The sequence below is a fragment of the Typopeltis vanoorti genome, chromosome 10 (assembly GCF_054136105.1).
Source record: "Typopeltis vanoorti isolate ZY-2024b chromosome 10, IOZ_Tvanoo_1.0, whole genome shotgun sequence".
Classification (NCBI taxonomy): domain Eukaryota; kingdom Metazoa; phylum Arthropoda; class Arachnida; order Uropygi; family Thelyphonidae; genus Typopeltis; species Typopeltis vanoorti.
This window is the reverse complement of record NC_143558.1, coordinates 38197265-38222245: the sequence shown is the minus strand read 5'-3', so window position 1 is coordinate 38222245 and position 24981 is coordinate 38197265. Positions and strand designations below refer to the sequence as shown.

General features: G+C 35.3%; 1 protein-coding gene across 1 annotated transcript in view; it reads left to right on the top strand.

Moving 5' to 3' along the window:
• Positions 1-24981, top strand: part of LOC150102348 (poly [ADP-ribose] polymerase tankyrase-like) — a 1002656-nt gene that overhangs the window by 99067 nt on the left and 878608 nt on the right. The window contains 2 exon segments of the mRNA XM_090399561.1: positions 6265-6429; positions 20157-20333. Coding sequence (XP_090255687.1) covers positions 6265-6429; positions 20157-20333 — 342 coding nt within the window.

Sequence of the window (24981 nt, the reverse complement as noted above, 5' to 3'; positions counted from 1 at the left end):
TCAAGAATAGTGATCGGAGCTTGCTCCACCTTTTGATATGAGTTGCCTCAGCTTGCACTACCTAAAGGGTCAGTTGCTGCAGTATCCAGGTATTTGCTTATGCTTGGAATCGCCGAACTTTATATAGTTTCTATATTCAGCATGAAACTCTTTGAGTTTCTTATTCGGCTAAGAAACAATATGGGATGTAATATCCCTTAACTTAAATAAGTTCATGTTGCTCAATTGAAGCCTTTGGCTCTTCGTATAATTAGTAATAAATTTAGTTTAATCCTTTATCTAAATGTAAGCAAACAAAGTTTGCGCCTGAAAATAGACTGAGGTAAGGTAGTGCAACACCAAGGCTACTCCAAGCAAAGGTGGACCAAGCTCTTATCACTCTTTGTCTCAGTATCTCCCATACTGCAAAGCACATCTCCTCCTTGCATACATGAATACTGCTATGCATTAAGGGAAGGGCCACTACCCAGACCGGTTTCGACCTTCATTGAGGTCTCATCAGTGGGAGGCAGACCCAAACGTGGAGATACTAAGGCAGAAGCAACAGGAGAGGTCATATTTACTATACGAGTTGCCAACAGGTGTACCACTTTGTTATTGAATTACTCTGGATTTATAGAAAGATGTTGGAAGTTTATTTTGCACTTGGTTAGACTATAATAAATTTAGTTTAATCCTTTATCCAAGTGTAAGTAAACAAAGTTTGTGCCTGAAAATATCTTCAGACTGAGGTAAGGTAGTCCAACACCAGGCAACTCCGAGCAAAGGTGGATAAAGCTCTCATCACTCTTCTGCCTTAGTATCTCCACGTTTGGGTCTGCCTCCCACTGATGAGACCTCAATGAAGGTCGAAACCGGTCTGGGTAGTGGCCCTTCTCTTAATGCATAGCAGTATACATGTCATCAAGGAGATGTGCTTTGCATTATGGGAGATACTGATCAGTTTCTTCTAGCATATTCGCACCAATATAATACAACATTGGATATCTAATCATGCAAAAGCGCATGACTTTGCTTTTACTGGCATTGAACTGACATCCATTTTCCCATGCCCAGTTCTAGCCTATTCAGATAATTTAAAACTTCTGTTGAAAATATAATTGTTAATAATGTAGATATTGTAGCAGCTTTGACATCACCTTACTGTTCACCAACATTTCCTTAAATGGCATCTTATCACTTTTAAAAAAACAGATTTTTTGTCCTGAAATCACAGATCTCTTTTCCTTTGCAATCTATTTGTGACATTTCTCTTGGAAGAACAAAACTGTTCAAATTAAACATATTTGATCATTTGAAAGTTAAGCATAAAGAACTTATTGTTTAATACTGACCATATACAAATATTTCAACATTCTTTGCCTACCAGTTTTGCTAGCAAACTGTCTAGCTTTTTCAAGGCATTGACAGAAAAGTATAAAAAAATGCTAGTAAATGCAAATTGAAAGGAACATTAAAAACGTTGTAAACACTCTAGTAGCTAAGGTTGCACGTTCACGTGACAGAGACTGAGGGGACTTATTGTTCTTAATCATTATCACACGTGTGTTTGTTGTAAACGCATAATGTGATTACTAGCTAGCTGTAGTTCAGATGGATTTAGAGAGAGAGGATGAGGTTTTTCCATGAACTGTTAAGAATAGTACCCTGGTTTCTGTTGAGGTTTCCACCAGTTTTTAACACTACTGCGGCTTCCTTGAATAAATGATGTCTATAATCGTCTAAATATGGCATGGAGCTATTTTGCCACTCTATCGTGTGGTTAGACGTACAGAAACCGGGGTACTATTCTTAACAGTTCATGGAAAAACCTTGTCCTCTCTCTAAATCCTTCTGAACTACAGCTAGCTAGTAATCACATTATGTGTTTACAACAAACACGCATGCGTGATAATGATTAAGAACAATAAGTCCACTCAGTCTCTGTCATGCGAACATGCAACCTTAGCTACTAGAGTGTTTACAACGTTTTTAATGTTCCTTTCAATTTGCATTTACTAGTATTTTTTATACTTTTCTGGCAACGCCTTGAAAAAGCTAGACAGTTTGCTAGCGAAACTGTCTAGGCAAAGAATGTTAAAATATTTGTATATGGTCAGTATTAAACTAAGTTTTTTATGCTTAAGAACAAAATTAACAAACAGAGGTTATATACTCTGTGAGTTCTCTGTTTCACCCATGCCCATTTTTTTATGGAAGATTTTGAAAAATAAGTTCTTGACTCTCTCAAAACTTTTATCTGGCTAAGATATGTCAGTAATGTGTTCTCTGTTTGGCCTCATGTGCCAGACATATTTGACTCTTTCCTCCTCTGTCAACCCTTAAAATCCAGTTTACAAAGGAAGAAGAAACTAATAATAGTCTAGCCTTGCTTGCTAATGTGCATACCTAATGACAATCCATTATTTTCAGTATACAGGAAACGTACTCATGCTGGCAAATACATTCATACCTCCCCCCACATACTTCTCAGCAGTATGATATTAAAACACTAACTAATAGAGCTTATAACCTTTTGTATCATATATACGACACCTTTTCTAATGGCTACAGTTTCCATGCCATCAAAAAACAATTCTTCCCCCACCCATTATTCTCTTCAGAAGGATTTTAGTAATGATATCATCATATCCTGCGTCTAAGGCACACCAGAAAAAGTAGCCAACTTATATCTTCTACACAGCTTTCAAGTCCCTACTTGAAACTAACTAACCTTATCCGCTCTACTAACAACAAGCTTTCCTTTCTTGGTTCCTGATATATAGAGCTCCCTGTTTCTTCAAGTTGGTCTACTATGGACAAACAGGAAGATCTGCTACCAGTTGCATAGAACATAAAATATACAAATACTGTCATGGCTATGGTCATTCATGCATTGCTTACCATGCTTTGGATACAGCTCATAGAATCACTTGGATAAAGACCGCCATCCTTCATCCCAGAAAATTTAGAAGAGGAAGGCTTTAGAGTCTGTAGATGCTCTTAGAAATTAACCTAATTTAAATAATGAATATGGTTGCATAAAATTGCCAAAATATAGGAAATACTAATACTTTGCAATCCCAGCTTACATCCCATGCTGCCAACACGAATCCACAAACTTTTATCCCAGTAGCAGTTATCTTGGTAAAGAGACTAATAATAAGCTCTACCACATTAAGCTTGAAAATAAATTATGACAAGATTTGAATAGAGGAAGTTGTTCTTGCTCAGCTCTGTATAGGGCAGTCATCTCGCACACTCCTTTAAGTTGAAGGGGGTGATGACATGCCTGTGTGCGAGTTCTGTAATACTGGACTATCAGTTATTTTACTCAACTGCCCTTGCTTCTCCAATAAATACAGTGACTATTTTAGTCACATTCATAATCTGTTTGAGCCTATACAGTCAGGTTTTATCAGATTTACCAAGTGTCATTGCATTTTTAAATTTTTGAAGAGTTTGTGCATTCGATCTTATATAAATTATGTACATATTCGTTTTATTAGTGTTTAGTCTATATATTCTTTTATAAGTAAAAAGGAGTATTTTATACTCCTTTTTACTTATCTTTTAAACCAATTTTTATAACTGTTTACCCTCCTTTATTTATTAGCTTGTGCATACTAGCATAGCACAAGCAAGCATAGATGTAATCTCATCCATTCACCTAAGGTCAAACTCTCTCTCCTTTATCACATCCAGTAGCATATGAGGTGCCCTGTACTTTATTATTTGATATCAAATTCTCACATTCTTTCTGCTTTGATAAGATGTAAAAATAATGTATTTTACTATTTGCATGTGTGTAAGCTGTATGCATTTTCATGTTATGTTAACATTACTGTCATGTAATTCACTCTTTTGAGCTCAATTGGTAATAGATGAGCATTGATTGGAAAGACCCCAAGTTCAAATCTCTTCTATGACATGAGGAACCTTTATCAGATGTTTTACGTCAAATGGGGAGTTAGTTGGTCTCATGGATGTGGAGAGTTTTTTTCTTCTTCCTAGAAACTGATTTTTTTGCCCCTCAAAACAGGCACACCAGCCCTTTGAACACACACAGATCTACAGGTTTAAATGCTTAGGGGGGGATATAGCATAGGAGTGGCAAAGCAAACCAGCTGCATTAATTTGCCTAGAGACCCCCTAATTAGGACCTCAACCTGCTGTGGGCAGATGGGAATTGATCATTATGATCAATTTACTCTTTTTAAAAAGAAACATAAATTACTTCCTCTTTCACTACCCATAAACTTTAATATTCTTATATGGTATCTCCTCTGCTTTTTTATATGATTACACCTATGGCTGTCAGCAATGATAAATAGTGCAATCCACTAATGTTCTGATAAGTCAACTCACTGGTTCCACTCGTTATTTCTTTTCCTCTTCACTGACACTTTTACTCATGCTGTGAATATCATTTATAAACATTTCAGTTAAAATAATTTTCATAATTTCTAATCTTTCTTTGGTTGCATTATTGCTTCTTATTGTCAGATCTCAGCTTGTTTGTAGCATCAAGGGTTCCATTGTCATTCATTTGTATCTTGTCTCTTCTTTTATCTAAGTTATGGTTTCTCAAGAAGTATCTATGTGTTCTTGTTATTCTTATTATCGCAAATTATTCTGATCAGGGATTCCATTGTTTAGTACCTTGTTTCTGATTTTATTCAAGTTTTGATTCTCCAATAAGTATCCTAATACTTATTGGAGGAACCCCCCTCCCTCTCTTATTGTTTTGATTCTCCAATAACTATCCTAATAACAAGCCAAAAGGCTATTTTACCGGCGACATAAGTTAAGTTTAAGGGAGATGGTAAATCCCGTATTATTCTATAGCCGGGTACGAAACTCGGATCAAAATCCCTAGAGTTTCATGCCGAAAAAACTATCGGCGAGCCCAAGTGTAAGTAATCACTTGGGTACACCAAGGCAACTCGGGGCAAAGGTGGAGCAAGATCCGTCACTATCCTTAATATTCTCATAATGTAAAACGCAGCTCCTAGGAGATGTATTACTGTTTTACATTACAAGAGGTTACTACCCAGACTGGTTTCAACCCTTTTTGAGGTCTTATCAGTGAGTGTTGTACTATCCAAGTGATTACTTGGGCTCGCCGATAGTTTTTTGGCATGAAACTTGAGGATTTCGATCTGAGTTTCGTACCTGGCTATAATACGGAATTTACCATCTCCCTTAAACTTAACTATCCTAATACTTACCGGAGTGTTTCAGTCTGTTCAATGTCCCATGCTACTTCTTTCTCCATATGTATTGAAACTCATGATATCAGCCAAACATGAAAAATTTCTGCCTTCTGAAGGTCTTGTTAAAGCTTGTTAATTTCAAATTTAACCTAGTGCTCCTAAACCAGTGAAAGATAAATCAAATCTCATGGCTTCCTAATTCTTCTCAAAACTCTTGTAACCATGGTAACTTGTCCTTCTTACTGTACGAGATACTTCACATTCATCACTTCTTGTAATCTTTCATTAGCAAGAGATTTAAAAAAAATAATTCTGGTTTTGAGAACTGAAAAGAACTGGAATCATTCCATTTCTGAAATTTGTGTTCAAGAGCATCTGAGAATAATTTCAGTGAATAGTTATATATATTTTTGTTAGGGAGTCATATAGGTATAGTGAACAGTATAAGCTGTTCATTGATCATGATGATTAATTCGCTCTTAAGTATAAATGCTCCCCCGCCTCACTGTCTGTAAAACTTAATGTTATATATGTGTATAATCCAGATGATGACCTTGATATGAAAGTTAAAACATCAGTTGATTATTTTGGTTTATATTAAACTGAAGTTTTATTATAACACTGTAGTTTCCATTATTTTTTTAATGAGTGTAAGCTGTGCTTTATCTAGGGCAGATATTTGTTAAACTTCATATATATTTATAAAGTAGTTGTAAACGTAACCATTTTGGAATTTCATTACTAAAACGATTTTGAGATCTTTATACTGTTATTGCTGAGATCTTTACTGTTATTAACTGTTCTAATCACATAGTTTATTTTCCATGAACACGAACTTGTGTATCATTGTTTAAATGTTTTATGCTCGCATTCTAATCTTGGGTTGTATTGATATCGTCAAATTGAATTTTTTTTAAAACGTTTTTAGCAGAAAAGTGGTTTAACTTGAGTGGAATAATGAAATTATTGCAGCAATCTTATTTACTTGCCTCCTCATCAATCTAGTGTATCATAGGTCTATTAACAGTTCATTTTTATATCTCTCCCTTTTTTTATTTTAAAAATATAGATTTTGAATGTGTACTGACCAACCTAAGGCTAAAACGAGTTGATAGGAATAGGTATTTTCTTCCAAGTGATGAACGAAAACGCACACTCAATATACTTCAGAGGGCATTGAATGTTGAAAATGGCATGGACATTCCGGATCCTCATCAGGTTACTACAGATGGAGGTATATTTTTATAAATAATTTAATTATGTGCAATTTTATTATTTTAAAACACCTAAATAGGATCTTTTGTAATAAAACTTATTTAAAATTATCACCTTTTGTAATCTTAAAAATTATAAAATCATTTTATAAGTTATAAGATCATATATTTATTCTGTGACATTATTTTACATAAAGTTACTGTCATTATATAGCTAATCTATAACCCGCTCCATCTGAGAAATTTGCTTGCCACATTTGTAAGAAACGTGCCATGGTAGTTTAAGATATGTTTCATATCTCATCAAATTTGAAGAAAAATCTAACATTTTTTTTTCTCCCTTTTGTGTTAATATATCTGCGCAGTTAGTCAAGTGACCATGCACTTTGCAACCATATGTGTGGGGAAAGAGTGTCCTAGGTTCAATTCTTGATGATGACGTGAGGAGTTTGAGGATCTTCCTCCACCATAGCCAAGTTAGCCGGTCTTGGGCATGAACAGCAGAGTTTTTTCCTCCCACAAAGCAGGCAAACCAACCTTGTGAACATACACTTTGACAGACATGGGATACTACCGGGAATAAGGAGCAACAACCTATTCCGTGGGATTATTGGTTGCAGAAGCTTATGTGGTAAAATGTGTAGGCCTGTGCGAAGCGTAATATATGATGACGATGTGTTAAAATTTACCATAGATACAAGATTTATATATGTAAGCAAAAGCGAGAGCACATCAAGATCTGATTTCAAGACTGGTAAAGCAGAAATCTTCCTTTATGCCTGAATAATGGTTGTGGTCTTTTGGTCATTGATTTCAACTTTCTAAATCTTGTTTCCATTTCATGTTGAAAGTTTATTTTTCACTTGGTTAGAGTATAATAAATTTAGTTTAATCCTTTATCCAAGTGTGAGCAAACAAAGTTTGCGCCTGAAAGTATCTTCAGGACTGGGGTAAAGTGGTACAACACCAGGGCACTCCTTGCAAAGGTGGAGCAAGCTACCAACACTCCTATCTTAGTATCTCCCATAATGCAAAACACATCTCCTTGCGGATATGTCTAATGTTATGCATTAAGGGAAGGGCCACAACCCAGACTAGTTTCGACCTTTATTGAGGTCTCTTCAGTGGGAGCCGGGCCCAAGTGGAGATACCAGGCAGAAGCATTAGCAGGTCATCTCTACCTATAGGAGTTGCCCTGGTGTTGTACCACTTTACCCCAGTCCTGAAGATGCTTCATCATCATCATCATACGTATCAAGGATTTAGGCCTAGCATGGCCTGTTCCAGCCTTAAAAGTCATCGTTGAATCGTTTAAGAGGACATCCTAGTTTTCTTTTTCCTAATGGCTTGTACTTTAAGGCTTGTTTTGGTAATCTTTCTGTTTTCATTCTTTGAACGTGTTCCATCCATTTATGTTTATATTTTTTTTTTCAAATTTTCATTATATTTTCAAGTGTGAGCAAACAAAGTTTGCTCACACTTGAAAATATAATGAAAATGGTGGCCCTTCCCTTACTTTGTTTGCTTACACTTGGATAAAGGATTAAACTAAATTTATTATACTTGTTTCTATTTCCTTCATGGCACTGCTTTACTACGACACTGTCTCAAAACAAAGTGACAAAACTAAGTCATTGTATTTCTTCTTATGTCATTGATCCTAAGTATTAAATAAAACTAAAAACTCGGAAAGTAATTAAACAGCTTGAGCTTTTTTATCTCTTAGTCTTTGTGATCCAATACTGTACCATAACATTTGGCTGTCTTTGGCATCAAGGCTTTCCCAGTAAATTGCCTCTTCTGTAATTGGGTAACCAGCTTTCTTTTTCTGTTCCTGTGACATTTTCTCAAGTGTCAGGAATTCCTGGGACTATACAGTTTCAATAATGGAAATTATATTTTAAATGTTTGTACAGTTGATCCTTGAAAAATGTGGGTTTGAACTGTGGTTTCACTTATACACGTTTTTTTTAAATAAATATATTGGAATTTTTTTGAGATTTGCAGCAATTTAAAAAAACTTGCTGATGAACCATGTAGCCTAGAAATATCAAAAAAATTTAAGAAAAAGTTAGGTAAGTCATTAATGCATAAAATATAATGTAGATATTGTCTATTTTATCATTTACTGCCATAAAGTATACATAAATCTATCATAAAAAGTTACATTTTATGAAAACTTACGTACAGAAACATGTACATGACCATTTGCAGTCAAGAGAAATGTAAACAAATGTAAATATGCAGTATTAAATCATAATTGCATAACTTTAGTGAGTACGGGTATGGCAAACCCGAGGTACCTGATGCTGGACCATGCCTTACTTCATGTAATATATATCTGTTATATTATTCTGTAGACTGGTCCCTCCTCTTCTTTCTTTGCTTCTTTCTCCTCTCCTTGCTCCTTCCCCCTGATGCTATTAGAGTATTCGAGGGCTAGGGGTGAGTCTTTCCTATCTTGCTAAGTCATTTCGTCTTATGCAGCCACCGAAGGAGGCAAGTTAGCCTCAATAGGTGCCGGTCCCAAGCCCGGATAAATGCGAGGGTTGATGTCAGGAAGGGCATCCGGTCGTAAAACTTCAGTGCCAACTCAAACTATGATTATGAGTCGAAGAGAAAATGATATAAGGGCTAGGGCGTACCCCTTAAGCAACGCGCAGCCACATCGCCCTACAGCTGTGAGAAGTGGACGAGGGCTACCGCATCAAGGGCGGGTGCGGTAAAAGAAGCGAGCCCAGCAGGTGGAGAGGATGTTGCGAGTGGGAACACTGAATGTTGGAAGCATGACCGGAAGGGGAAGAGAGGTGGCAGACATGATGAGGAAGAGGAAGTTGGACATTTTATGTGTGCAGGAGACAAGGTGGAAAGGGGGAAAGGCAAAGGAACTGGGAGATGGATATAAATTGTTCTACTCTGGAGCGAATAACGAGGGAAGAAATGGTGTAGGAATTGTGGTGTGTGGCAGAATGAAGGGTGAAGTACTGGACGTGGGTAGAAGGAACGACAGGATCATGCGAATGAAATTGGGTCTTGGAGAAGAGCGGGTGGTCGTATTATGTGTATATGCCCCGCAAGTTGGCTGTACAGCAGAGGAAAAAGATGAGTTCTGGAACGTGTTAGATGAAGAAATGAGGGAATTGGAAGAAAATTAAATGGTGATTGTCGGAGGAGACTTGAACGGGCACATAGGAAGACAGAATAGAGACTGTGAAAGGGTGCATGGTGGCCACGGAGTGGGAATGATGAACCAGGAAGGAGAGAGGGTTGTGGACTTTGCAGTAGCATTTGATCTGGCAATTGTGAACTCGTTTTTCTTCAAGAGGAAAGAACATTTGATAACATTTAGAAATGGTAACAACAGCTCACAAATTGACTACATTTTGACTAGAAGAAAACATCTTAAGGTTGTGACAAATTGTAAGGTAATTCCAACAGATCAAGTAGCACAACAACACCGACTGCTGTGCGCAGACTTTAAAATAAGATCGAAGATAAGAACTTCTGGTTGCCATGGGATGAAGACAATTAAGTGGTTTCGCTTAAAAGAAGAGAGTGTGAGGAATCGTTTTAGGGAGAGAGTGTTAGAGAGGATTTCGGATGGACTGGAAAGTGTACAAGATTGGTGGAAACATAATTCAAAAGTAATCCTGAGCTGTGCAATCGAGGTGCTTGGTGAGACATCTGGAAAGATTAGAGAGCAGAAGGAGGGTTGGTGGTGGAATAATGATGTACAAGTGGCAGTGACAGCTAAGAGGAAGGCAAAGCAGAAGTGGGATGAGTCAAGAGTGGAAGAGGACAGAGAGGTGTACAAAGAGAGAAAGCAAGAAGCCAAGAGAGTTGTGGCACAGGCGAAGGCCATGGCATATCAAGATCTGTATGATCAATTAGAAACAAAGGAAGGACAGAGAAAAATTTACCAACTAGCGAAATGTAGAAATAAAGCAGCTAAGGACATCTTACATGTGAGGCAGATCAAAGATGCTGAAGGAAGAGTATTATGGAGGGATGTGGACATAAGAAACAGATGGAAAATATACTTTGAGGGACTTCTGAATGAGGAAAATGCAAGGACTCACAGAGGAGATGGGCAGCCTTCTGAGGGGATGGTGCAGAACATCAGTAGAATGGAAGTGACGGAGGCCATGAAGAGGATGAGGAATGGAAAAGCGGTGGGCCCCGACAGAATTCCAGTGGAGGCATGGAAGGCACTGGGGGAAGAGGGAATTGACCTGTTCATGAAAGTTTGCCAACAGGAAAATATACCTGAGGAATGGAGGGAGAGTACTCTTGTTCCCATCTACAAGGGTAAAGGGGATGCACAAGACTGTAAAAATTACAGAGGAATAAAGTTGATGTCCCACATAATGAAGATCCTAGAAAGGGTTCTTGATGGTAGATTGAGGGAGGAGGTGGAGATTGCAAAGGAACAATTTGGCTTCATGCCTGGTAGATCAACAACAGATGCTATCTTTGGGTTACGACAGATGATGAAAAAATATCGAGAGAAACAAAGGGAGCTGCATCTGGTATTTATTGATCTGGAGAAAGCATACGATAGAGTGCCAAGGCAAGAAGTCTGGAGGTGTCTGAGGGAGAAGAAGGTGCCGGAGAAATATGTCAGGTTGGTGCAGGAAATGTACAGAAATGTGAAGACAAGTGTTCGGACCTGTTTGGGACAGACAGAAAGTTTTCAAGTAACAGTTGGCTTGCATCAAGGGTCAGCATTAAGTCCGTTTCTGTTTAATATTGTGATGGAGGTGGTAACAGAGGAGGTTAGAGAAGATGCACCTTGGACAATGTTGTATGCAGATGACATCTTGCTGTGTGTAGATTCAAGAGAAGAAGCGGAAACTAAACTCGAAAGATGGAGAAAAGTACTGGAAGAGAGAAGTATGAGACTGAGCAGAAGTAAGACAGAGTATATGTGTTGCGCAGTGGGCGGTGGCCAGGAGACAGACCTGGAGCTGGAAGGAAATGTCATCAGGAAGGTGAGAGACTTTAGATACTTAGGTTCGACAGTGGAAGAAGATGGAGGAGGTGAGAAGGAAGTGGGATGCAGGATACAAGCAGGTTGGAGGAACTGGAGGGAGATGGCTGGAGTGTTATGCGATAAGAGGGTGCCGATCAATCTGAAAGGCAAAATTTATAGGACAGTAGTGAGGCCAGCTATGACATATGCTATAGAAACTGTGGCCCTGAGGAAAAATAACATTAGCAGGATGGAAGTAGCAGAGATGAGAATGCTTAGGTGGATGTGCGGTGTGACCAGAAAGGATCATCTGAGAAATGACTATGTCAGAGGAACAGTGAAAGTTACGAACTTAGGAGCGAAAATACAGGAGGCAAGGTTGAGATGGTTTGGTCATGTGATGAGGAGGGAGGACGAATATGTGGGAAGAAGGGTCATGCAGATGGATGTGCAAGGAAGGCGGAAGCGTGGGCAGCCAAAGAAGAGATGGAGGGAGCTGGTAGAAGAGGACTTGAAGATGAAGAACTTGGATGTGGTGACAGCCCAAGACAGGAAGGTGTGGAGGAGACTCATAACAAACAGTGACCCCACTTAAGTGGGAGAAGCTGCAGAAGAAGAAGAAATCATAACTGCATAAAATTAAGTTATTAATTACTTTTAATTAATATATTAATATATAATTAATTATAAAATAAAAATTTCATAATGATTCATTCATTAGTGCAGTGTTTCTCAGAGTATGGTATGCGTACCCCAACGGGTATACGCAAAAGGTCTTTAGGGGATACGTGGCAATTTTCAGCTATGCATAATTAAAGGAATAATTATATTTTTCAACAAACAGTGCTATTAGAGACCACTGGGATAAAAACGGCACTAACTAATGAATCACAACTCCTCTCCAACAGAAACTGCTGTATAGACTCGAGCAAAACCATATGTTACCGGTGGAACATATGGTTTTGCTTGACACCACCGTGTCGTGAATGTGTTAAAACTAAGAAATATATAGTGAATGTGTTTCGGATATTTGGAAATTCGGTTGAAGGGAATTAACATTTCAACTCAACTGTTGAAATGCTAATTTGTCTTTGGTGTCTGCGATCTTTTGTTAATACTGCACCAATCATATGCACTTCTTGGCTGCTCTACATATCTCAAGTCTTGTAAATTACTCGTAATTTTTGCTTGAAATAATGGGAAAGAAGATGACATATTTGGGTAGATGACTTTGACGATGCACACAAGGAAACTGTTCTTGATGCCAAAAGTAGCGATAATGAATAGGAGCTTCTTGGTCAGTCGCACCATTTTCAGTTTTTTTTTCTGAAAACTTTAGTTTCCGAAAATCCCCGCACATATCTTGCACCACAATTTTTTAGCTTTAATTTTGGGAAAAAAGTGAGAGTTATATTCGAGTAAATACGGTAATTTTTTTTATCTTTCAAATTTTTACGTATGAATCATTGGATAGAGATTGGATTTATAAAAACCCCAAAAGAAAGCAATATAGCAAATACAAGTAGCTGTAAGCAACAAGAAAACGTTGATATTGCATCTGGATCAAATGAAATTGATAGGGGTGTGTCGTCTGACATCTCTAGAGAACCAACTAGGAAGAGGATGAAAACTCTTCGTAAGTATGATATGAGTTACTTGAAATGTGAATTTTCATGGACTGGAAATGAAGAGGAACCTGTTCCAAATTTTGTTCTATTAAAAATAAATAATTTTTGTTGTTTATATGAACATATAAATTCAAATAAAATAGACATTTACAATGAAATATACTTTATTTATTTATTTATTATTTTGATAAGGGGGTACTTGGTAATAATGAAAATTTAAGAAGGGGTACGTGGATATCTGAAGTTTGAGAAACACTGCATTAGTGTATAGACTAGGCTACTGCAAAGCAGTCATATTGATCACAGTAGGCTACTATAAAGCAATCATATTGCTGCTTCTTCATTATCAATGCATGAATCGTTATACCTGTAAATAAATATGAATAATTCCTTTTTCACATCATCTTTTAATTTTTGATGTCTAGTATTATTAATACGTATAACATTACGGTATTTTTTTAAAATAAAATTTTCTTTTCTCTAGCTTACCTTATTGTAAGAATAAAGTATACACACATACCATACAAAACATGTGTTAATCGACTGTTATGTTATCAGTAAGGCTTTTAGTCAACAGTAAGCTATTAGTAAAGTTTTTGGGGAGTCAAAAGTTATATGCAGATTTTCGAACAACATGGGGGAGTCGGCACCCCTAACCCCTGCGTTGTTCAAGGGTCAACTGTATTATTTATTACAGTTTTATAAAATGCATCATCTGTTGAATGAATAACATGATTAAGGCGGACCAAATTTTTAACTGAACTTCACGTTCCAAATTTCTGCACAACTCTCTCACTGCATCTGTCATTATAACCACATTGTGTTTTCTTCAGACCTACTTTTAAAATATGATTTGTGAGTATAAATGCCTGCTAGTGTGTGACCCAGTTACATGAAATCTGCTTTGGACAATGATAGCACTGAGTTACTTCCTCATTATTTATTTTTTCTCAAAATGATTCAAATTTATGGCATTCATAATATTTTGAATAGCAATTCAGAACATTTTCTGGGTATGTTAACTAATTCTAAGTTTAAAATGTTTGTCATCAGAATAAACAACAACAATGAAATATCTCTTATTTCCAATACTGTTCCATCCATCATCCAAAGTAAGAATAAAACATTGTTCCAATTAAGTTAATTATTTAATTTTTGATATTACTCTTTTTTATATTTATAGAAATCTAGAATTAAGATATCTAACTGGCTCTTTAGTAATGCATAATTCTGTTTTTAAATTGATTCATGTTTACAATAACTATTGACAACTGTTTGAATTGGGATTCCATCTTTGGAGGCTAATCTAGACACAATTTTACTTAATGTTCTTGTTTTACAAAGTTTAAAATTTGACCTAACAGCCTTTGATCCTACTTGATCATTCTGTATTTTCTTCAGGGCTACTTTTAAAATATGATTCATGAGTGTAAATGCGTGTTAGTATGTGACCCAATTAAATGAAATCTGCTTTTGACAATAATAGCACTGAGCTGCTTCCTCATTTGTAGATTTCTTAGTGTTTCAAACCTTTGATTGATTTATATTGAAATTTTAAAATTAAGAAAAATTAAAATTATAAATAATTTTTATTTACCAACAAATTATCTGATGTGATCCAAAATTAATAACTTCACCATGCATTACAAAATGAAATCCATTAGCTAATTGATTTTTTGTTTAACTAATGAACCTTTTAATAGAGGAGTAATTCTGTAAATGAACTGACTCTGAACTGCTAAGTGTAATAATAATGTCTAGTTTGTGTGACTGTTTCCTTGCACTTATTGTCATACTTAGTTGTATAAAGATACAACTAAGTATCTTTATACAAGTAACAAATAGATGTATATAAATAAATGAATAACATTATATTTATTGCAGTCAAATAGTTTCATTAATTCGTAATAAAATTTTAATAATTGTGTACAATCTATATCATACTATACTCATTTTGCTAAAATCAAAAATTATAAAAATTGTAATAAATTTGACACTTTTCTCTTTCAAGTTTGTAAATTTATGCAAGGTCTCGAGTTGTTTTTCTTGGAACTTGAGACAAGAAAGATGAAAAAAATGTTCCAAGAATTTTGTTTCAGGAATTTTCAGGATAGAAACTACAACTAGTTCAACCTCCCTTATTAATACATAAATCACTTGAGAAAATTCAATCTCTCCTTTTGGACTGACATTCACTTCTGGCCTTCACATTCCACTCCTCGCTGAAATGTTGCATCAGTAGCTTCCTCAGCATTTAAAAACACTAGTCAACCATTTTCACATCAAATTCTACTTTTTGACCACCATTTTACTGTGTACAAATTTTCTGCTGTGTACAACACTTTCTACTCTGTACATTTCCAAATGAATAGCACCATTTGGAATTTGTACAGCTATCAGCCCAACTTTAGAATATTGTTCATGTGTTTGAGATGGCACATAAACCTAAACCTCCCTAAAAATTCTTGGTGCCGTCTAGAGGAGGGTAATTCTGCTGATTTTTTTTCTGACACTATCTATCTCACTACTTAACCACTGTTTTACCGACCAGCTGCTTTGTCTTTCTTATCTGCAAGAATTTCCATAATACTGCTTTACTAAATTGGCATCCACCAATTGTCTGCTTTCATTGAACCTGTTAAAACACTAGCTGCAGCTGCCTCTCATCCTTTTACAGCCTGGCAACTCATTAAAGTTGCTTTTCCTCATCTTTTATTCTATACATCTCTAGTCTCTGGAAATAGCTTTCCTCATGAATTGTTTCTAATGGTGGCAATTTTCTAATAGTGATTGTTATTTTCTTTTTCTAATATGAATGGGATTCTGGGATGTTGATTGTTTAGATGTGTTAAAAATATGTTGAGAGCATCCAGGCCATGTGGAGAACACATCATCAAGAACGCATAGCCAAACAGTGTCTATATGGGACCCAGAGCTTTCTCTTCAAATGTTTAGGGAGCCCATAGAATTTTCCTTGCCAAACAAAATAGCCTGAAATAATAATGAATTTAAACAAGACTGAAATATCGGGAGGACATTTTGCTTGATAAAGTCTAAATTAATGCCTAAGTGGAACATTGTTCAGAGAGGAGACATCAAAGCTGACCATAATGTTACTGTGTTGGAATGTAAGGTTTTTTATACTAGCTTTAAAGTGGGCAAGTTATTTTTTAATATGTGAGTAGATGTTGCCAGTATACTGGGAAAGCACTTTAGCTAAATGTTCAGCTAATTTGTACATGGGCAAATCACTGACATCTACAGTTAGGTATAATTGCATGTTGGGGGAGGGGGCTAGAATTATATGGCCTTAGTTTATTAGTAACTTCAACAAGCTAGGAGGCGATCTTTTTAAGTAGTCTGAAGTGATCTGATCTGCGCATTAGTAGGGTCATAGTGTAAGGAAAGGTAAGTTGAGCAATCTTTAAGCAAAGAAGTTTAGAACTAGTGTAGCATTTCCCTTATCAGATTTAGTAATTACTATTTTATTATTGTTTTTAATTTCCAGTAGTGCTTTATGGGATAGGTTACTTTTTGGAGTTTTTTCTTGTATCAGTACATTGACAATATCCAATCTGATGTTAGCAATCTGGATAGGAAAGCTAAGACTACCATGTTCAATCTGAATCATAATTTCTTCCATAGGAATTTTTTTAGTTGCAAGTGTATATAGTTGTGGCTGTGTGAGAGAGAGCACATTAATTGCTTCCAGTTTGAGGATGAAGAAGATAAGTTTATTATAGTGACATTGTGGCAGCATTTGAAGGTCAGTGTCCAGTGCTGTAGTGAGCTCTTCTTCTAGTGGAATGCAAGCAGCACCAATCTTTTTATGTGAAAGGGTGAACGAAGTATGTACATCTGTATATGTGAAGAGCCTTTGGTGAATTAAACACAATCAGGGATAACATTATTATTCTGGCAGCATTTTAGAACACTAACCTTTGCGTGATCCTTTCTGACATCTCTGTAATAAATCACATAAGGTACCAAGCATACAATAAAGGTAAAAACTGTTCAAAATATTAAATCTGTATGGGTAAATGGAAGGGAAGTGTGTGTAGTGATACATACCTCATAATTAGAAATTGACAGAATTGAAGAATATACAGGAAAATGGTTTGATGCTAAATAAGGTGCAATGCAGAGTTGTACCCTATCTGTTCTTTATAAACTGTATTGGCTGTATTGCACATGATATTCAAATATGAAATATTAAGCTTAAACAACAAATTACACGATAACCACAGTAATTCACTTAAAATGAAAGTACAGATATTTCATACTGAAAATAACAGTACATCATCAGTGTGTAGAAACAAGCAAATCAATGAAATAGGAATAAGGTATATACAACAATCAGTTTACCAATTAAAAACATGCTTGAAATTAATATATTAATAAATAATATTAAAACTATTTTTGATGGTTACATAAAATGAGAATCTCCCAAACTTTTTTAAGAGAAAGACAATCATTCCGATTCAGATTTGGTCGATGTAAAGGGCCTCAACTTTCTTTGAACAGGTGTTCACATTTAAAACTGCTTCTGTGGAGAAGATGAGCTTCATCCCACCGGATACTGTGTTTAGTGTCAGTACTATGTTGTGCCATACTAGACTTTTGAGGTTTCACATATTCAATATAATATTGGTGCTCATTAATTCTTTTTTCCAAGAACAGCATGTCTGTCCAAAGTATGCCAAATTACATTCACAAGATATTTGGTAAACTCCAGTGAATGATAGAGGTGACCGTTTGTCTTTTGTTGATGGCAACAGATGATAAATTTTGTTAATAGGAAAATATGCAGAAAATATTTTTAGAATTATTTTAATAAGGTGATACTTCTTAAAATAATTCTACCAATAGGTTCAAAGATACCAGAAATATAAGGGATTGGAACCCTGTGGTCTATTGAAGAATCCTGAGGTGTTGGAACATAGGAGTCAATTATCTGCTGGATTTGATTAGGATTGGAACCATAAAATTCCATTAATATTTTGATTGTGAGAAGTTCTTCTGTGTTCTTCTATTGTTGTAAACTTGAGGGAGAGGAGCATACCTTATATGCTCTATTAATTGAAGACTTGATAACACTAATTTTTTGAGAAGTGTGATGAGCAGACTTTTGATGAATGTATCTGCCAGTAAAGGTAGCTTTTATTATGCTTAGTTTTTACTACCTACAAAGTATGGTATTGCAAACTTATGTATCGATGATTACTCGTTGGTATTTTTAGGAAGGAGATTCCAACATTAATAACGTAATAATAACCATAAATAATTGTTGTAAAGGATCATGGCATCATACTGAATGATATACAGGTAATTATGCATGTAGACACTACATAAATGAGGCTGAAATAAATGAACAGAGCAAGGCTGAAATAAATGAACAGAGCAAGAGGATAATACCATCTCTATGGAGATGGTATTATCCTCTTAATAAATAAATCCCTGTCTTCAAGAGTCTAGCCACTTATATTCTCAGTAATGAATCTATATAGTGTATTTTTCCATGTATAAGATGATACTTTTTTGTAAAGTTTTTAGACCAAAAATTGGGGGTCATCTTTTACATGGAGAGGAGGGGGTAACCAGTTGAGAGGCCCCATGGTTTCCGTGGCGAAACTGCTGGTACCTTGTCTCCGCGAACAGGCTTCTGCCAATCGCTAGCCTTTGTTAACTCTGTCAATTGCATTAACAGCTGATTCTGACTAAACCAATCAGTACTCTGGAAGCATTGATATGTCTGCAACTCGTTGGCAGGGTAAGTTAATGCATTAACAATATTTTGAGCAGTAGCACATAAAAATGTCCAAAAATAAAAAATGATTGTCATATTCTTCAAAATTCAAGTTAAAAAAAATCATCAATTACACAAAAGAACATGTAAATAAAGCTTCAGAGAGACAGTTTGGACCACCTCCCCACTAAGTGTATGATTAGACAGTGAAGAAAACAGGAAGAACAACTACTCAAGATGCCAAAAAAAAAAAAAAAAAAAGAGGGCTTTAAGTGGAAACCCAGCAAAATGTTCAAACCTTGAGGGTTACGATTTAGATTATGGAGCAGCGCCAGAGTGGGATGTGTCAACCAAGCTTATTCAATATGAGAAAAAAAGGTTTGCAAGAGAAATGATCATTTTTGATTTCATAGGAAAGGCAAAATGATGCTTAAGAAAAAATGCCACCATAATTTCTTGGTATGTATCTTAAAAATATTACCTAATATACTTTGAATATTTAAACAAATATCAAATGTGTTCTGTTTTATGTTTAAAATATTGATTTCTTAATTTTGGGTTCAAAAAAAGTAGGTGTCATTTTATAGATGGAGGAGTCTTATACACGGAAAAATACGGTATTTTATATATTATCTATGTATTTTAAGTTGCACGTTTTAGCTATCTAGCTATAATTTTTAGTGAAGATGGCAAAAATTAAATATGGAAATTTATAATGGAATAATTAAGGCTGGTATCACAGGAATCTAGTTGAATCAATTTTTATGAAAATGAGAATGAAATTCGCCAAAAGAGACTAATCCTTCAGTATGTAGGATAATTTCAAAACCATTTTTAACATGTGGGAGCTTGGTTAGAAATAAAACCATTGATTACAGATTGGAGAGCACAAATTTGAAAAATCTGGAAAAATTAAAGTGAACAGATGAACAGATGGCATCAATGTTAGAACTGCATAAAAATAAAGATATCAGTAAAGAACCTGACATTATTAATGTTCAGGGTAGTGTAAACATGCTCATCCACTCACTGAGAAAGGAAAGATTATTAAAACAAAATAGAAAAATACCCACAGGAAAAGCAATAGGTGAATTGATGCACTTATAAGTGCTTTAGAAGATTAAAATATGAGACTGGATTAAATCAGACTTTACAAGTAATTCACCATTTAAGTTGTTGGAAATGAGTGATGAAATATTCTGTTGGGAATCTATAATATCTGGTGATTCCTTGAGATTATACACTGTTTGACGATGATGGAATTTATTGCATTTTTTAGTGCATATGTATAAAGAATTTTTCATACATATAGAGGCATTTTATATAATAACAAATGCTCATTAAATATACTAAGAAAGCTGTTTGCTGCATCCCAAGAACTAAAAGTACTTTTTATTTTAGTTGATGTATCTATTGTGGGTAAACAGGAGGAGGAGGAAGTTGTTTCAAGACTTAAACAACAGTCCCCTAAGCCAGAGCATCGGAGAGGAAAAGTTAACCTTAGGGGAAGAGGGAGGCCACGTAAAATCAATGAACAAATTATGAAATCATCAAAAAATCTAAGGTCTCTTGAAACAGGTAAGGAAGCAGTAAATTTCATATTGTATATGTGTAAGGTTAATTTTGAACATATGATTATAATACTTTAAACATTTTAAGTTGTAAATTTTGTATCCATGTGATCTACAAACTTTTGGATTTGGGAAAAGTTATTTCTTTGAACTTCAGAAGAAACTATTGAAAATACATTTGGCTGCATGTTAATGTGACATACAAGTAATGACCACTTGTATTATGTGTCAATATTCAAATGAAATTTTTGAGCCTTGAAACTTCAACTTTTGGTTATAATTTTTCTCACTGGTTATACATAAAAAAACTACCTCCATTCATCATAACCAGATGGGAAGTGAGTCAGTATCTTATTTATCAGTCATTCATCTTGTTTGTGTGTGTGTGTGTTAAATTCGTGAATCAATGAAGTCTAGTTTTCTGGAAAACTTCATTAGCTGATTTGTTTGAAATGCAGATTATGTCTTTAAATATATTGAGGAAGCTTCATTTAGATGCTGAACCATTTATTTGTATAATTATCTATTGCTTGCAAGGTTGATTACTGTTGTAGTTCTTGTAAAATTTTTGTTATACATTAAAATCTAGTTTAGCTCCTAATGTTGGTTCTCAAATTTTATTTCTGCTGACATTTCTGCTTCATTGTTCTGGGGTATTTTTTTTTCCCCATTACATGTTTCACTTCCATAATATTATTATGAAGGCTTCTCCAAGGAGTCAGGGACTCTTGCAGGGAAGGCCTCTTTCAGCTCACACAGTGTTAAAATATCTACCATATCTTTAAAAAATTCATCCAAGATGCATTTGCAATATCCATTGGTAGACCATTCCACACACTCACCATGAGAAAACCTGGGATCTCCCCCATTCTTTCATTCTTTCTGATTATCCTTAATTTCTGGGAAGGATCCAGAGTTCTCTTCCCTCCACCTGCCACAAACTAAACTTTCACTTGTCTGTATTTAAGAACCTGTTACCAACTCATATATCTATCATATCTCCTCTCTTACATTCATTATTCTAACTTTGAAGACCATATTCCCCAGTCTATCCACATATGCACAATTACATAAGCCAGATATCGTCTTGGTTACTCTTTGCTGAATCTTTTCAATTCTCATCTCTGAATCCAGGTTACTATATGTGAGCACAGTAGTCACTATGTGATCTTATCAAGACATTGTACAGTGGAAGAAGAACTTTCTTATTCTTATAAGTTAATGTTCTTTTCTACATTACGGTATTTGTAGTGTTATCTTGTATAACTCGTATCACTTACATGATTCTCCACCACAAGCGACTAAAATGGAAATGGGCTGGACATCTATCCAGAAGAGAAGATGAGCGATTAACCACCATACTAATGAACTGGATTTCAAAAGAAGGGAAATGACGCTATGGACATCCTAAAAGAAGGTGGAGTGATGAATTGTCAAATTTTGTTTGGAAAAATTGATCCAGCAGTGGAAAAAAAATGGCTGAAAAGAAGGTATTATCTTCTACAGTTATCTGATGTGAAGACTTAACCACCTTAACATTGTGGCCCCTAAACTTTTGTTTACCATCATTGACAACTTGTAGTGAATTACTATTAATATAATACTCTTCCTGTAATGTTAATATCCTGTCCAAAATGCATAACCCTTGTACTTAACATCCAAAAGTGATATCTATTATCATTTACCCATCAAACCTGTTTCATATCAGTCTGCATGGATTATGTATTGAAGATGGTCCTAATCACCCTTTCTAACTTTGTCTCATTAGCAAGTTTTTGTATGTTAGCATCTAGACAAAACCTAGTATAATTAATATACAATTAGACCACGGTGGCCTAAGTATAGAATTCTGTGGTACCCCACTAGTCACCCTTCTTCTCTTGGACTTGCACCTGCATATAATACTCTCTAGTCAGTCACCTGCTACTCTCCTATCCATGTTATAAATATCTTTTGATTACGCATCATTTTCAGTTTGTATGACAACTTCCGGTGCGTAATCCTGTCAACTGCTTTGACAAAATCCAAAAGTATTGTTGTATATCCATTCCCCTTCAACAGTGCAGCCACTTATAAAATGTGAACAAGCTAAAAGTAAGCACCTTAATGACCCCTCCAGAATACTGATTACAGAATACTGTAATTGCTTACTTCTGTAAATTAAAGATGCCAAGAAATTATATACTTGGTGTCACCCTTTACCAAGTGTAAGCAAACAAAGTTTGCACGTGAAGTCACTTTACATGTAGACTTTACTTCACGACTGGGCTACTTGTATATAGACTTCATACAGACTTGTACAGAGCCACTATAGCTCAGTTGGTATAGATGAAGCCGTTCAGACAGTTACAGCCGTTCGAAAGAACTGGATTTGATTCCTGTCCATGACACGAGGAATCGTTATCTGGTCTCTTTTGACTAAAGGTGAGTTTGCTGGTCTCATATGGAGGTAGAGGGTTTTTTGTCCCTCAGAACAGGCAAACCAGCCAGGAGAATACACACAATTAACAGACGAAAAGAAAATAATAATAATAATAATAATAAACACATTATAGCCAATAGCTTCATGTTGGTTTCATAAGATGATGCCGAACTATCGATATGAAACTCACGGCCACTGTATCATCATACGCTAATTAATTAATTACAGACTTGTATATAGACTTCACACTTCACTATGACAATCATCATAGCAACAGGAAAAAAAAAATGCTCAAGCATTTATTAAAAATTTGTGAGAAATCTTAATGATCAAAACTGTGTGCATTTCAATTTATGCAACCAAACTTTTGTCACTTGCATGATTCTATTGGTTTGTTAGATGGGGTTGAATTAAATCTGCCTGCAGATTTAATTTGAAATTTAGTATTTGGAATCCATATAAGTTTTAGTTCTCAGTTTTTGTTTCAGGCTGTCTGTAGTCGTAAAATTTATTTTAGGATGGATTCATTTGATCACTGATAGTAATAATTCTTATCTGGCTGAAATTTATGAAATTTGGTGTTTATAATGCTAATAAAATTTGTTCAATCACTTGAAATTTTGGTTTCACTTGGACTGCTTTTATTGCCAAAACTGGGCAAATTGCAAAAATCATGGTGGTACCTTTTAAAGGAGTATAGTGAAATATTAATTACCCTTATTACAAAATTGATTAGCATCTAAATTTGTTCTCCTGTTGCTCTGGTTCTATGCCGAATACTATCATGGATTTTCCACTTTTATTTGTCAGAGATATTCTTTAGGACACGGCACAGCCTCCCAAATTTGAAGCATTAAATGTAGTTAATGAAATAGTGAAAAATAATTGTTTCTTTGCATGTATGATCCAATTTTCATACCAAAATGGGATCAAGTTTGATGCATCTGCCCAATTATATGCTGATTCCTGTATAAGCTGCACCATATAACTGATTTTGACCAAGTTCTAAACATAGTTGTTGCTCCTAACTTATTGTTCCCTGACAGTTACAACAGAAATCCAAATCAAAGACAATTATAAAAAGGATGTAGAAGAGAATAAAATGCTGCACATGTGCGTGCACATGCACATGCTACTAGGTCCATTCAACTTATGGTTATCTGTCAATGATTTTGCCTACTTTACCTGAAGGGAAAAAATACACCTGCGTTAAAACTGAGCCAAGTACTGAGAAAGCAGATTGGCTACAATTTAGAAGTAGTTTCTTAGTCAATTTTATTGTTTTAATTGTTGAAAATATCAATTCCTTTCTGAAATCTGAACAGTACTGCAACAGCAGCAAAACTGCTAATTAGAAGTACTATTTTGCTGACATTGCAGCCATCCTTCTGCTCTCTTCAGTACTTGTTTCACTTTTTAGATGTTTCATAAAAGGTTAATTGCCTATTAGATCTTGTTCAGTTTGTCATTTTGCTTATATAAGTCAAAAATGGGTTGAAATTTAATAAATGTGTTAAAATTTTTGGCTGTGCCACTGTTACACAAAATTCTCACAACTTGATGGACTCTTTGATATCCATGTTAAGAGTGTCAGATTCTTTCCTAGTATTCTCGTTTTTAATATGATACTGCCATTGACACTATCTATTCATTCCCTTATTCATTTTCAGAACTCTTATATCACTGGTCTCTAGTCCTTGATCAAATGTTTTATTTCTAACCCAATTCACAGATCTATAAGTTAACATTGGTTTGAACATTGTCTTGTGTAGCGTATGTTTTAATTGATTTCTCTCTTATTCCATATAACTTTACTCAGTTGACTTCCTGCCATACTAGCTTTGCTAATTCTGCTGTCTTTTTCCGTATTTGCTGTCTTCGCTAATAGACCTAAATATTTGAAATGTTTTACTTGTTCTATGGGTTCTCCATTCAGGATGTAGTTGATGTTTTCAGTGTTCCTGCCTATTTTCATTGTGTTTGTCTTTTTATTGCCAATTTTAATACCAAATTTATTACAGCAGTTATTCAATTTGTGCAGACATGTACTGGTTTATTTAGAAGAATAATGTCATCTGTATAACTTAAAGAGCTGAGATTAACATTTCCAATTTTGATATCAGGTTTAATACCAGTTTTGTTCCTAATGTGATCCATACAGATGATGAAGAACAGTGGAGATAATGTATGTCCTTGTAACACACCTGATTTAACATCAAACCATCTTCCTGTA